This window comes from Nomascus leucogenys, chromosome 11, assembly GCF_006542625.1.
Source record: "Nomascus leucogenys isolate Asia chromosome 11, Asia_NLE_v1, whole genome shotgun sequence".
NCBI classification, from domain to species: domain Eukaryota; kingdom Metazoa; phylum Chordata; class Mammalia; order Primates; family Hylobatidae; genus Nomascus; species Nomascus leucogenys.
The window spans coordinates 101,160,439-101,174,307 of NC_044391.1; the positions used below are offsets into that span (position 1 = coordinate 101,160,439).

General features: G+C 36.9%; 1 protein-coding gene across 9 annotated transcripts in view; it reads right to left on the reverse strand.

Annotated features, from left to right (window-relative positions):
* PEX5L (peroxisomal biogenesis factor 5 like) overlaps positions 1 to 13,869 on the reverse strand; it is a 242,060-nt gene that overhangs the window by 163,831 nt on the left and 64,360 nt on the right. For 6 of the 9 annotated variants that reach the window (XM_003256513.3, XM_003256509.4, XM_030822854.1 and 3 more), the window contains exon 2: positions 13,160 to 13,231. The exons of the other annotated variants lie outside the window; for them this stretch is intronic. In XM_003256513.3, the coding sequence (XP_003256561.1) occupies positions 13,160 to 13,231 (72 nt within the window). The remainder of the gene's footprint in view (positions 1 to 13,159; positions 13,232 to 13,869) is intronic. 9 annotated transcript variants of the gene reach the window in all.

Sequence of the window (13,869 nt, forward strand, 5' to 3'; positions counted from 1 at the left end):
TAGACAGCATAGCCTTCTGGGGTTGTGCGACGCAGCAGCCCTGTGTAAAATTCCCTTTGCCCCATTGTGTATTGTAAATTGGGTATGATAGTAACCTACATGATGAAGTTGTTGGGAGGATTAAATGAGTAATATATAAAAAGTCTTTGGAACAGAGTGTAGCACATACTAAATGCTATGTAAGTGTGTCTTGTTATCATTAATCTTTTAATAAACATGGTCGAAGACCAGAAAAGCTTAAGGTAAATATTGGGTTAACAAATTTCACCTCTTGGTCTCCCTCATTTATGCTTTCTTTTTGTTACAGTTTGTTTTACAGGATTGATTACTGAGTAGGTTTGCTTTAATGACGAGGCAGGGAAGGAATATTTGCAAGGTTAGGGACATTCAGATAAAGGATTTAAGATACTTAACTTGTCTGTATTCTTTTTTGTAGGCCTAGAAAATAAAAAATTAATGTCTTTATCAAAGTATAAATGATCCTTTCCTGACACCAAAAATTGGAATAACATAAACCAATGCTTCTTAGGAGCCACAGTGTGTACAGGATTCTTCTGCAGGGCTTGTTAAAGCAGATTCCTGAGGCTGAGGCAGGAGAATGGCGTGAACCCTAGAGGCAGAGCTTGCAGTGAGCCAAGATCGCGCTACTGCATTCCAGCCTGGACAACAGAGCGAGACTCCATCTCAAAACACAAAACAAAACAAAACAAACAAACAAAACAAAACAAAACCGAAAAATAAAAAAAACAAAACAGAAAAACAGATGCCTGGGCCCCACCTCCAGAGTCTGAAGCTCAGAGTATAAATTTCTAACAAGCGCCAGGTGATGCTGATGCCGTGGTCCATGAACCACTCTTTGAGTAGACAGGTTCTAAAAAACATCTTTGGTAATTGTTCCCAAAGCCCAAGTCTCCTCCTGGGAACACGTGGAGCACTGGAAAACCTCGTAACTTTTTCCGGACTGTGATTAGAGAAGGAGGAAATAGCGCACATCTTAGTTCTTAGAGTTCTGAGGCTCCCGAATGCTCCTGGGAGCACTTGGTTCTAACTACTGCGGCACAGGCACTGTAACTGTCTGTTGACTCTAAGTCCAACCATACTGGCCTCTTAAAGGCCATGACTATGGTTATGTTATCTCTGTGTTCCAGCACCTAGCAAACACCTACCAAAAAATTAGGCTGTAAATAAGTTTGTGTAAAATAAATAAAATAGATTAAATCATTTCCACCAAAATAATGTATTTTTTCTTTTTCTTTTGAGACGGAAAATAATGTATTTTTTCAAAAGCAGCATTCTGTCTTCCCCCTGAAGTTATTTCATAATAGAGAAAATGAAAAATTATTTTTTTTCATATAGCTTCTCTCAGGATCAGTTTCAAAAAAATATGATTCCCTATTTAGTTCTCTCGCCCCGAACACTGAGGCTAAATGTCACCAGCATTCCCTGACCTGGCCCTGCTGTTTCTCCGCTGTTCCTCCTCACTCACCACATGGGAAGAACCACCGTGGGAGCAGAGCAGAATAAGGACCAATTATTTTTTAGAACTATAGCAGGGATTTCTGTACTCAGTGTAACTCTGTGTTTTCCTCCAAAACTATGCCTAGAATATATACAGCAAAACTGTTTACATAATAAATTTCTCCAAGTAATAAATTCTCAGATTTTTCTGTTTCTCCATTTTCTGCCTCTTCTTTTCAAGAGCAGGCTTTATGTTTTGTTTATTTTTTTCCTCATTTCTCCCTTATATTTGTAAGGCTGAAGAAGTCTGTCCATCTACAGAACCTAGGGGGACTTGCTCTTTCCCTCTTTGTTCTCTTACCATTTGGATTCTCCAAGGGGCCAGCCTTGGTCAGAACTATGAGGAGGTCTCCTTCCTTGCAATCTATATCCTCTACTTCTAGCAGCTATGTCAAAATATTTGTGATATATGTTATATTCTTACACATAGGCAGAAGGAAGAGCAAGAGCAAAGTGTGAAGGGAGGAAGAACATCAAACACTCGATGCTTCAAGGTGTTCAGTATGAATGGGGCATGAAGTTGAGGGGGCATTAGATAAGCATGATGAGGTAGTTAGGGGCTGGATGACAATCCACAGCCTGTAAGCCCAATGGAGGAGTTTACATTTTATTTGGGAGACAGTGGGAAACATTAGTTCTCACTACGTATTGGGTGCTCACCAGTAAGCTAAGCAGTGTTGGAGTCCATGGGGTATTGCTACTGTTGTTCATAAAAGTCCTGACCCAAGGATATGATTTTAAATCAAATTCCTTGGAGTCTGGATGCAAAAGTAAAATTGCTCATTCATCCAGACAAAAACAAGTTGCTTCCTTTTTTAAAAAATGCAAAATTTACAAGGTTTTACATTTTTAGCTTAAAAATTGAACAATATCTAACCTGTTTATGAGCTCAATTTGTTTCATCTTGTAGTAAATGATTTGATTAATGAAATCCATCAACTTATGCAACATAGCTCATTTTTTTCAGGGACTACTCCAATAGTTCATAAAATTTAATGTGCCAATTTTGGGGGCACATTTAAAGTTTAAAGAGAGAAGCTGAGAATGCAGGGAAGTGATAATTGAACAACCCTTGACTGGAAGAAAACAACTTCTATGCTTAGTGTTTTTCTACAACAAAATTAATTAATTATTCACAAATTATACAAATGAGATAATTTTGTTAGAAAACAAAGTGATGAATGAATGTTTTTTCTATTCAGAACATCCAGCACAAAGCCTGGATGGTACATTCTCTCACCATTTCTTTAATAAGTCACTTATTCATATATTTCAAGAATGAGATCATTTGGCCAAAAAATATGATGAGGAATAAATAACAATTGTATTGAATGATCACTTGTGTGTGTGTGTGTTTCCTAGATCACAAGACAGGAAGGAAGTGGTACCCATTCCAACTGGGGGTAAACCATGTGAAAAATTAAACCAAAAATGGAAATGACAGAATTCTAGAGTTGTTTTGGAGAAAAGGAAGAAAGCAATGGAGCATGAAAAAAAACAGGTTTGCAAGAACTGCATTTCTGTCAAACCTTATATATGCAGTGTCAGAATAAGAGACACGTTCCAGAGGCAGGGATCAGAGAGTGGTGCTGAGGAGAAAAGAAAAGACGTGCACTGTAAAGACTGGATGGGAGAGAAGTAAAAGCACAACCACAGAATGACAAGGTTGGGGCAATGGCAGAGCGTGGGCATCTCAGTCCAAAGTCAGAAGAGAAAAAGGGAACTTTACTCTCTAAACTCTCCCTGTTGTTTACATACGAAAATAAGGAAAATATTTTGTATGGTCTTCCTGATCCTTTGTCATTTTTATTATAAGTGATAACATTGAATTTATAACATAAATCATTGAGGTACAAATATTTCCACTCACAACTCGTTTTCAAAGCCCTTCTGACAATAGACGCTGATTCAATCAGTAATCACCGAGTTCACCTGCATGGTTCATTAGACAAAAACACTGGCAGCTGACTTCAAAACGGATGGGCCTGAAAGCTGAACTGTGGATACGGTTCACAATCTCCACGGCCGGTTGAGGGGGAAATGATAAACTGAACCAGGTGGAGAGGCCCTGAGAGATGAGCTGTAGGAAAACCATCTGTGTCAACATGGAGGCAACACTTTGTTAATCCCAGGGTAGTTGAGGAGATTTCAAAGTTCACTTTAAAAATCTTTAATATCTGTACCCTGATGGATACTGGGAAGATGTCACAAAGTTTGTGAGAACCATTTTATGAAGAGTTAGGAGGTATCTAATATAAACATCTTTTTATAAAAATCTATCAGACAGACTTTTAGCTGCGCACTTGAAATACACACTTTTCTCAAATGAATATTCTGGTTTGATCATTATGCTTATCTTACAAACATGGGACATTTGGAAGAAAGGAGAGGAAGTATCATAATTTAGAAAGGCAGTTACAGGAGTGGCTGAATGAACTCAAGACTAGAGGCTGCAGACCCAAGTTCAAATATTGCCTGCGATGTGAAGTAACCTGGTAAACACAGTCAAGTTACCTTTTTACTCCAAGACTTGCTTAACTTATTTTGATTATAACAAATAATATGATTAAGCTTCTTAGAACAATATCTTTTCATCAAAGTTTATTTGTACACCTAAGTTGCCCCTTAAGCGCTATCACCATATACATACACACTCCTTCCCCTATTAAGGTGACTAGAAATGGGTTTCACAGGATGGAATTTTTAATTTTGTAATCCACTGGATTAGATTATCTTCTGAAATTCCTTCCAGCTCTAATATTTACAGTTCTCATTTTGATCAGATGAACCTACTTAAAAATCAACAGCAAAAATAAATAAGTACTGCAACACTCCTTCCACAATAAAAGGCTGAATAGGTTTCTTTTCAACTTCTATACCAAATGGCCGAGTCTAATTTTAAGTACTACTGTCTCTGACTGTTACTTTCATATATCACATCATTTTTACACTCAACCTGTCAGCTCATGTCATTTCAATTATGCATTTGTTTTCTCACCGAGTAAACATTGTGCCAGCACTTCTCCCTATTAGATTAAAAAGAAAGAAAACATGGGCTATTTGAAAATGACTTAACAGCGATACATTTTTCCAGCTTGAAAGTCTAGTATTTTTCTTTTATGCTGCATGTAATGAACATAGGCTGAATATTAATATCTTAAAGTAAAGATGCCTAATAGCATTTCAGATATTTGTTGAACTTGAGATGGTGACTCATGATGTCTCTCTTGGTGATTCCAGTTTTTAACTGAGCCCTGTGAGTTAGTTGCATTACTGCTTGGAAAATTGGGGAAGAGGGACTGGTAGAGGAGAGCTAGGTGTGTGCTTGCTACTCAACAATGCTAGAACCTTGTTTACTCACAGAGATGGCTAGACTGGCAAGAGCAGAAGACAGTAAACACAGTCCTGCATAGGCAGAAGCATCAGCAATGCCTCCTGCTCATAAATAACTGCCCTACTCATTTTATCAAATGGGGATTTTTTACATTTTAAATTGGCTAGTTTTCTTTGGAGGTACTTCAATTTCCCATGGAACATAAGGCCAGTGTCAATGATAACTTAATGTCCATTAATTTAATCAGATCAACAACTAGGTTAGGTTAATTTTCAATGGGGAAAGTGTAAAATGGGAGAGAAACAGAGAAGAGAACATAGGACTTTTCTTGGATCTTGGAGACTCATGAGTATGTTAAGTCATAAACTGGACCCCATGGGCTGTATATACGCTCAGACTGTTGTGTCTGATTATACACTGTTTAAAAATTTTAAAAACATTATAAACATGTAAAAAGCAGAGATTAATGCCTTTCTTGAAAAATTCCTATGTGTGGTGACACTGAGCCCATTTCCAACAAGGTGGCAATCTGCTGAAGCTGATAGATGCTGCCACCTCTACTGGGGCCAGCTCCCACCAAGTAGCCACTGATTCCCTCACTCCCTATGTTTCTTATGCACAGTCTACTAGCCTCATTTCTGGACCTGGATGATTGGAAAAGGCATTTGCATCCATGACCCCAGACTAGACTTTATTGTTTAATTATAATTCAATGTCCCAAAATTCCAAGGACATCTTTTTTTTTTTAACTCTTATTTTAGGTTCAGGGGTACATGTACAGGTTTGTTATATGGGTAAATTGCCTGTCATGGGGATATGCTGTGCAGATTATTTCATTATCCAGATAATAAGCACATTACCTGATAGGCAGTTTTTTGGTCCTCACCCTTCTCCCACCCTCCACCCTCAAGTAGGCCCTGGTGTCTGTCGTTCCCATCTTAATGTCCATATGTAATTGATGTTTAGCTCCCACTTGTAAATGAGAAGACGTGGTATTTGCTTTTCTGTTTCTGTGTTAGTTTGCTTATGAAAATGACCTCCAGCTCCATCCACATTGCTGCAAAGGGCATGATCTTGTAAAAACCCAGGAAGATAACCTAGGAAATACCATTCTGGACATAGGACTGGGCAAAGAGTTCATGACGAAGATGCCAAAAGCAATTGCAACAAAAACAAAAGTTGACAAATGGGACCTAATTAAACTAAAGAGCTTCTGCACAGCAAAAGAAACTGTCAACAGAATAAACACACAACCCATAGAATGGGAGAAGATGCTTGCAAACTATGCATCTAACGAAGGTCTAATATCCACAGTCTTTAAGGCACTTAAATTCACAAACAAAAACCAAACAACTCCATTAAAAAGTGAGAAAAGGACATGAATAGCCACTTTTTAAAAGAAGACATACACACAGTCAACAAGCATATGAAAAAATGCTCAACATCACTAATCACTAGAGAAATGCAAACCCAAACCACAATGAGATACCAAGGGGATCTTACAGCTATTTAGTCTAACTATCTACCAACTGCCACCATGCTTTCACCTCAGTACCTGCCATTTATAAAGCACTTACCACATGCTATGTACTTTGCTAGGCATTTATATACAAGAACTTATTTATTTCTCCCAAAAACTTTATGAAGTAGATATTTTCCTCATTTTATAGCAGAGCAGCCTGTGGCTCACAGAGCTGGTTAATTTTCCCAAACAGTTATGACATGGCCATAGCCTGTTTTCACTCAGATTTGTGACTGTAAAGGCCCTGCTCTTAACCACTGTGTAAGAGTGACACACACACATTCTGTGTTATATTCACAATGCCAAGCACATGGCAAGGCAGAAGAGCTGGCACCACTGAAAATGTGCTAGACTAGAGTATCTGATACTGTTCCACGGAAGGCATGCAGAATGTCTAATAGTAAACCAGTGGAAATAACCAAAGTGAAAATGTCATGATACCACAACCATCTCCAACTCACCATTCAGGAGGCACGAGTTACAGAGGAAAAATTCCCAAAACAAAGGAGTGGTGGCCCTGGATTCTAGACTTGGGACTGACCAAAGGAGGCCAAGCTGGACACATGGCTCTATGAGGGAGCATCCTCATTTGAGCCTCACAGCAGCCATCTGAGCAGATGCTATTATTGCATTGTACAGATGAAGAAACGTAAACTCAGAGAACTTAAAATGCTTACTCCAAAGTCTTCTGCTTAGTAAGCGGCAGGGCCAAGACTAGGAACCAGGGCAATGGATTCTTTCCTCAGCTATCTTACTGGCCTCTGTGCCGCTCTATGACACGTGACTCTCTGTATTTTCTGGCTTCATACCATCAGACTTTAACAATCGGTCAGAAGATTCTAAAACGAAGGATATTAGATTTGCCCTTCGTGTTTTTCCTAGAGTCTGGTGATGCTTAGGAGAATCAGTACACTAAATTGAAATGCATGCAGCTAAACAAACAAACCAAAAAATAAACTCAGCATCGTGAGTTTACAAGCAAAATACAAAGTAAAATACTTTGCATTACTGTTATTTTGCCCTCCAAATTATCAGTAACTCAGAATTATTTTTATATTACTTGATACAAATAGAGAATAGGAATAAAACACAGGGTGATTATGCTTTCACTCTGGTAACTTTTCTATTTAACCTAATGGAAGAAATTTCCCCCTTCCATGTACAATATTTATTGATGATAAATAGTTTGCAGACAAGATGGGATTGATTGGACTGCAACAGTGAATCTTTGTTTACTCCAATGCTGATTTCAGATAGATAGCAAATTTGAATAGTCTCTCTCATTCCAAATAAATCTGGCTTCTTTTCATTCAATTATTTTTCATCGATCAATCTTTCCTGAGGAAAACACTAATGAGCCTATGTCTGCTGTGAGTGTAATTAAGGCAACTACAACTGCATAATGTGCTTTGTCCTTCGAATGTCTCAGAGTTCCATGCTTCAGAATCTGCAGGCTGAGCAGGTGTTCTCTTTTCTGCAACTCTAGAGGAGGTTTCTGTTCTTCTGACCCAATACAGACTTCTAAGAAGGTACCCAGGGACAGTGTTACACCTAATACCAAGAGACAGGGTACCGTACTTTGTAAGTGTCTTCAGGGGTCAATGGGATCTGAATTACATTTAAATTAAGTCACCACATTGATACGACTAAGAAACCATTGGCCAGATGGGGCCGGCGACCACAACAAGGCAGGAACACGTATTACCCTCATCCTTTTTACTATCTGTGAGTCTGAGACCAAAGTTAGTTGCTTAGATGTTGGTAGGATCACACTATCTATTAGCACCAGATAAGCTGCGTATCTTCTCCATTAATCTGTTTTTCTTGTTCTTCCATTTTAATTTCATGTTGGCCTATATTTTCCTCTTGAGTATCCATTTTCACAACCACCACTAGGACAGAATTGCAATCCAACTTGAATGCTTATGAGCTATTGGAGACACAAGGGTGAGGTTATAATTTATCTCTTCTTTTTCTTTAGAAAAAGGTCATAGAAGTTCTAGTGTCTGTTGCTTTCTGCTCAGGCTTCCCTTACAAGGTGAAAATGAGACTCTCAAAAAGGTTGTAAGCTAAGATGAGTATGTGTTGTCTCTTCCCAGGGCCCTTCTCATGCCTGGTAGAGGTTCTCCTTGAGGAGGTTGTGAGAGGAAAGGCAAGTGGTCTTCACAACTACCTTTTAGCTCTAGTTTCATTTACATTTGCTTTAAGGGGCATTTCCCTCCTGACAAAGCCATAGGGCTCAAGAGGGAAGTAAACAGTTAAGTTTGTGGGGAAGTTTATTCCTGTGAGGGTTCAATAAATAAATGTTGGCCAATTATGATAATTCCTAGTAGATGGTTATTTTATATAATTAGAGCACTGAGGCAAAACAGCTTCTTAATCCATTTATAGCATGATCAGTAATGAGCAATGGTACAGAGCTGTGGGAGGTGACGGAAAGAGCATGGGACTGGATGGCAGGAGGTAGGGCTGGCTTCTAGGGCTCTTCTGTACCTAACCAGGGCAACTTCATTCACCTTTCTGGATCTCAAAGTTCCTGTTTGCTAAACTGGGGATGAAGGGAGGTGGAGAGTGAAGTGGTGATGCCTAGCTAATTAAAATGACATAAATGATATACACTTTATAGAGCACTTTTACATATTTTAACTCAGAGAAACTCTAGGAGGTGGGAAGAGCAGAGTACCATTTTACAAATAATATCAGAAAACTTATTTGAAAATGAGAAAACTGAGCTCAAGAGATTCAAGATTACCAGGTTTCCATGTGGATTTAGCCAGACTGCAAACCTGGTTCTTTAAAGGTACCTTTGGTTGTAAATGGCTGTGGTTTTCTTGTTTTCTGGTCTTGTTATTATGTTGAATGCTTATGAATTCCAGTTTTTAGATCCCTGGGTAATGCCAGGTTGAAGAACGTTAAATTTATCACAAGTTACATATTTTTTTCCTCCTTTAAAACTGCATTAGTTGTTTTCTCTGACCCAGTGATTCACAAAGTGTGGTCTGGAACCAGCAGCAGTAGCTGAATACTTAGAAATGCAAATTCTCAGGCCACATGAATCTCAGACCTGAAGAATCAGAAACCCCGGGGGTGGGGCCCAGTAATCTATGTTATATCAAGCCCTCCTGGGGATGCTGAGGCAGCTAAAGCTTGAGAACTATTGCTCTGACCTGGATCTACTTGTTCCCCTTGTAACTGGCTGAAATTTGACATTTCCCAACCTACTTGCACTAAAGGCTATGAAACTGCAACTTTGAGTCCTATAACCGAATAAATCCACAACATGCTGTTAAACCCATTTTTACAATACATGAACCTGTAACTGTATCCATCATATAATCAAAATAGTCTATAAATTTATTAGTCTTTGTTACCTCCTTTACGTCTACTTGGAATTTGAAAACATTTTAAAAAATTGTTACCTAGGTCCAGCTTATCATAAACCTTGAGTTAAGTTGGCTCTAATTAAAAATAGTAATTTATAATAGAATGAATTTACTAAAAGTGGTTAATGTTTTTAATCCGTTAAGTCAAGGCACTTGACTATCTACTCCTACACCTGAAATCTCAGTAACTTCAGAAGGAAATTCATGTGTACATGAAACCTAAACAAGACCCTCCTTTCCTCCATTTAGGAAGGAATAGCTTCACAAATAATAAAAATATGCCATAATAGATGTTTAAAATTTATCTTTTAATATTTATTTTACAAAGCCAAATATAGCATTTACTAATTAGTTATATTATTTTTATGTCAAATGTTTGGGTTTTGGAGGCATTAAGATTTTAATCCAATACATTCCCTTTGATTACCTCATATGCTTAAAGTTTGAAAACCTTGGAGATTTCTGGTGGAAAATATGGACTCTGACCCCAGTTTGATACATTTCTATTTAAATGACTGTGTGTGTGTGTGTGTGTGTCTGTGTGTGTGTGTCTGTGTCTGTGTATCACATGGTGCCTATTACCATAGGACATCAACACTCATTTAAGTGTTCTCTGAAATGTTTTTATACATATCCCAAATAAATTTTGTCAATACAATTTCACAAAGAGAGAAACACAACATTGTCTTTAAAGAATAGAACCTTACACATTTCCAAAATACACTTTTTTTCCATGCTGAAATAACACAGAAATCATCTTTTACCTCCTTGAGTGAAGGCAGCCAGGGAGAACAAAATCCACATACATGGTGCTGCTTCTGTTATTAATTTGCTTATATAAGCAAGACTGTGGGCTTTCCATGGAAGTACAAGATTTGCAAATCACATGACTGATAAAATGGCATATAGCTTACACAGCATTTGTAGAGTGACAGCTTCTGAATGATGGATTTAAAGAAATTAGGAGACTTCTGGCCATTGCAGCACTCCAATTATTTTACTTATCCTCTTTAGATTTTCTTCTGGCACCACTTACTGAAAAAGCTACTTGCAGTTACATGAAGATTGACTATAACATATTTCTACCAAGTTTTTGAAAAGATATAGGCAGAATAAACTGAACATAAAGATTCCTGACAAAATGGCATATAATGCCATAGAGTTTTAATTTTATTATACATATAAAATACATATATATGCATAATGTCATCATATATGTATAACTCATATCTATGAGATGAAGCAATATTCAATTTCTGGAAAACAAATGTACATATACATACACACATGCTTAATTTGTTGACCTCTTAAACTTTGGAACAATTTCTTATAGCTTTATAAAAACTAATTACAGTGTTTCCCCAAATATTTTACTTTGAGATATCAACATTGTCGTTGTTTCAACCTAGGATTTGCTCACAACATCAACACCAAATAAATCTCTCAAAAAAAGGAAGGACTACTCTTTCTGCCAACAGCAAACACCAAAGCCAACTCATATTCATAATTACTCATCTTTTGAGACATGTTTTGACATGAATAACTCAGCAAAGCTGAGTCACTGCCAAACAGTACCAACTTGTGCAATGGCACTGGAAGAAATGTGATAACTACAGAGGCAAACAGCGACTCTGAGAAAATTGAATCCACCCTCGTTTGATCCGGGTAATAAAAGTGCTATTTTCTGAAGAAGCAGGAAGGTTTTGTTCTCTTATTTTTTCTCTTTTTTCTTTAAGATTCCTTAACAATTAGTAAAATGTGTTTAGTCACAACAATAGAAATTTTGTCAACGGTATCATGAGAAAAAAAGAACAATGGCTTCCTTTGGCTTTTCACCACAAGGATCTCAAAATATAACTTTGCAGTTTTCTGAACACCAAAGCTCAGTTAAAACGCAAAGATTTAGGCAAAAAAGAAGGAAAGAAAAGAAAAGCTTTGCGGTAGGAAGATAGTAAAGAAGAAGAAAAAATAAGAATTTAACTTCTATATGATTAAGGAAGAAAATAACTAATTTTTCATTTTATTAGAGAAATGTACACATATCTGTATTCTCATACCCAGGTGTATTTTACTAGTTCATTTGCCAGGTGGGTCCAGTCCTTTGGTCAGAATCCCAGGCTATGGGTGGGATCAGACATAGATTACACGCCCAAGTAATTAATCTGGCATAAAGTGATAGTTAATAGCCCAGCAGAGCACATGGGCTACAGCTCCACCCACCTTATTAACTAAACTGAGAACTTGGCACTCCACACATCCCCTACCCTGTTTTACACAAGAGCAGGAGAGCAATGATAAGAAACACTCGGAAGCATTTTGAGTGAATGCTGTCAAATCAATATATTCTGCACCTCAGTGGAGAGATGTTTTGGCAAGTTTTTCCAGAAGACCACCTCAGTTACCTCAGTTATTCCAAGCCTAACAAGCAAGTCTCTACATCAGTTATTTCTGGTTACTACCTTCTGATGGTCATTTTTCCTTTTTTCAGAAATATGTACAATAGCTCCCTGAATGCAACTGTTATGATGCAAAACAAACTGCATGATTAGGAAATTGAGCAAATTCAGGTGCCTTTCTGTAAATTACTGACTGCTTTCTTTCTAACCTTTCAATCTACTCAGATGTCTTTGAATTATTTCTCTCTCTACAGCTTTTGCGTCGCTGTCAGATGCTGTGCCACTTGTGCATTAAATAGATGTGCAGTTATCTTGTCTCCTTGATAATTAACAGAGATGTTAAGGGCTAGTGCCAATTCAGTGGCATGGGCTGGAAACCTTCCATTACCTGGTATGTCATTGTTTATGCTCTATTAAGCAGTTTTCATTTCACCTTATGGGCCCATATAACATCCAAGCTAGAGGTTTCTCAAATTATAGGTGGTACTACAGATTTTACTAAATAGCCTCTTCTTTTTGTTTTCAGAATCATATTTATATATATTGCAGACAATCTGGAAAATTAAATTGGGCGATATATATGTCTTAAGGTTCTCAGTTTTCTCTCTCTCTCTCTAAATTATATCCATTGTTTTACAAGATAGAATAATGGCAGTGTTTCTCATTTTCAAGATAATATATTTTATTGTTCTTGTTTATCTTTTTCCCAAATTATCATTTTTGTTTTGACTCATTTTATCAAGAGATGCCTTTAATTTTCCAAAAGTTCTCTTGTTCTAGCTTTATTTCCATCATTCTTACATACAAAATATGCATGTTGGCATCATGCAAAAGTCAGTGAATCAGAGGCATCATATGGAGCGGCTTAGCTGCTCTCAAAATCTTGTTATGCAGACTTTAGTCAGACAGGCTAATACAGCTGCCAGAGAAGGGCTGAACACTCAAAGGCTTTAGTCATCAAAATATACAGTATAACAGTAGAAAATGTATGTAAGTATTCACTTACCTGCTTTTGATCAACAATTATTTCGAGGTCTTCATCACTGCTTAGTTTTCCATATCCTTGTTCTTTACTTTTCTTGTGAAAGAATAATTTTAAATGATCATTTAGTTTCTATCCATTAACAATCTTAATTCTACTTAATATTTTTAAAGATAAAACTCTTAGCCTTGTTCACCAGTCATAATGCATCATTCTTTATATAAATTGCTCATGTACAACAGCAAATGTTTTTATTGTTAAACTGCTATCTTATAATTATTCATTAACAATATCTGCTTAGCCTCCACTATCCAACTTATACCTTTAATCTTTTTCTCAATATTCTTATGCTTCTCTTTTTAGTTCTGTAGTATCAGAAAAGATTCTTTAACACTTTGGGATAAATAAGCAATTCTTCGAAGAGTCTTAGCACATTTTTCTTAAAGATTGAAAGTTCATTTAGTTTTATACTCAAGACTTCCAATTATTCAATGTTTTAATGTCTTACATATTTTTAAGAATAATAGAAGTATTATGCAACTCAGATAATGAATCTTCAGATTTTCAACATTTGCTCACAAGTCAGATGAATGCTGACACTGGAAAAACCAACTCAGAAATAATTTTAAAGAGATAAATAATTTACAAAATTAGATATTTGAAAAGTTGGAGGACAGACTATTTTAAGAGTTTATTTAAATTCACTTTTTTTGGCATTTTGTCATCATTTATTT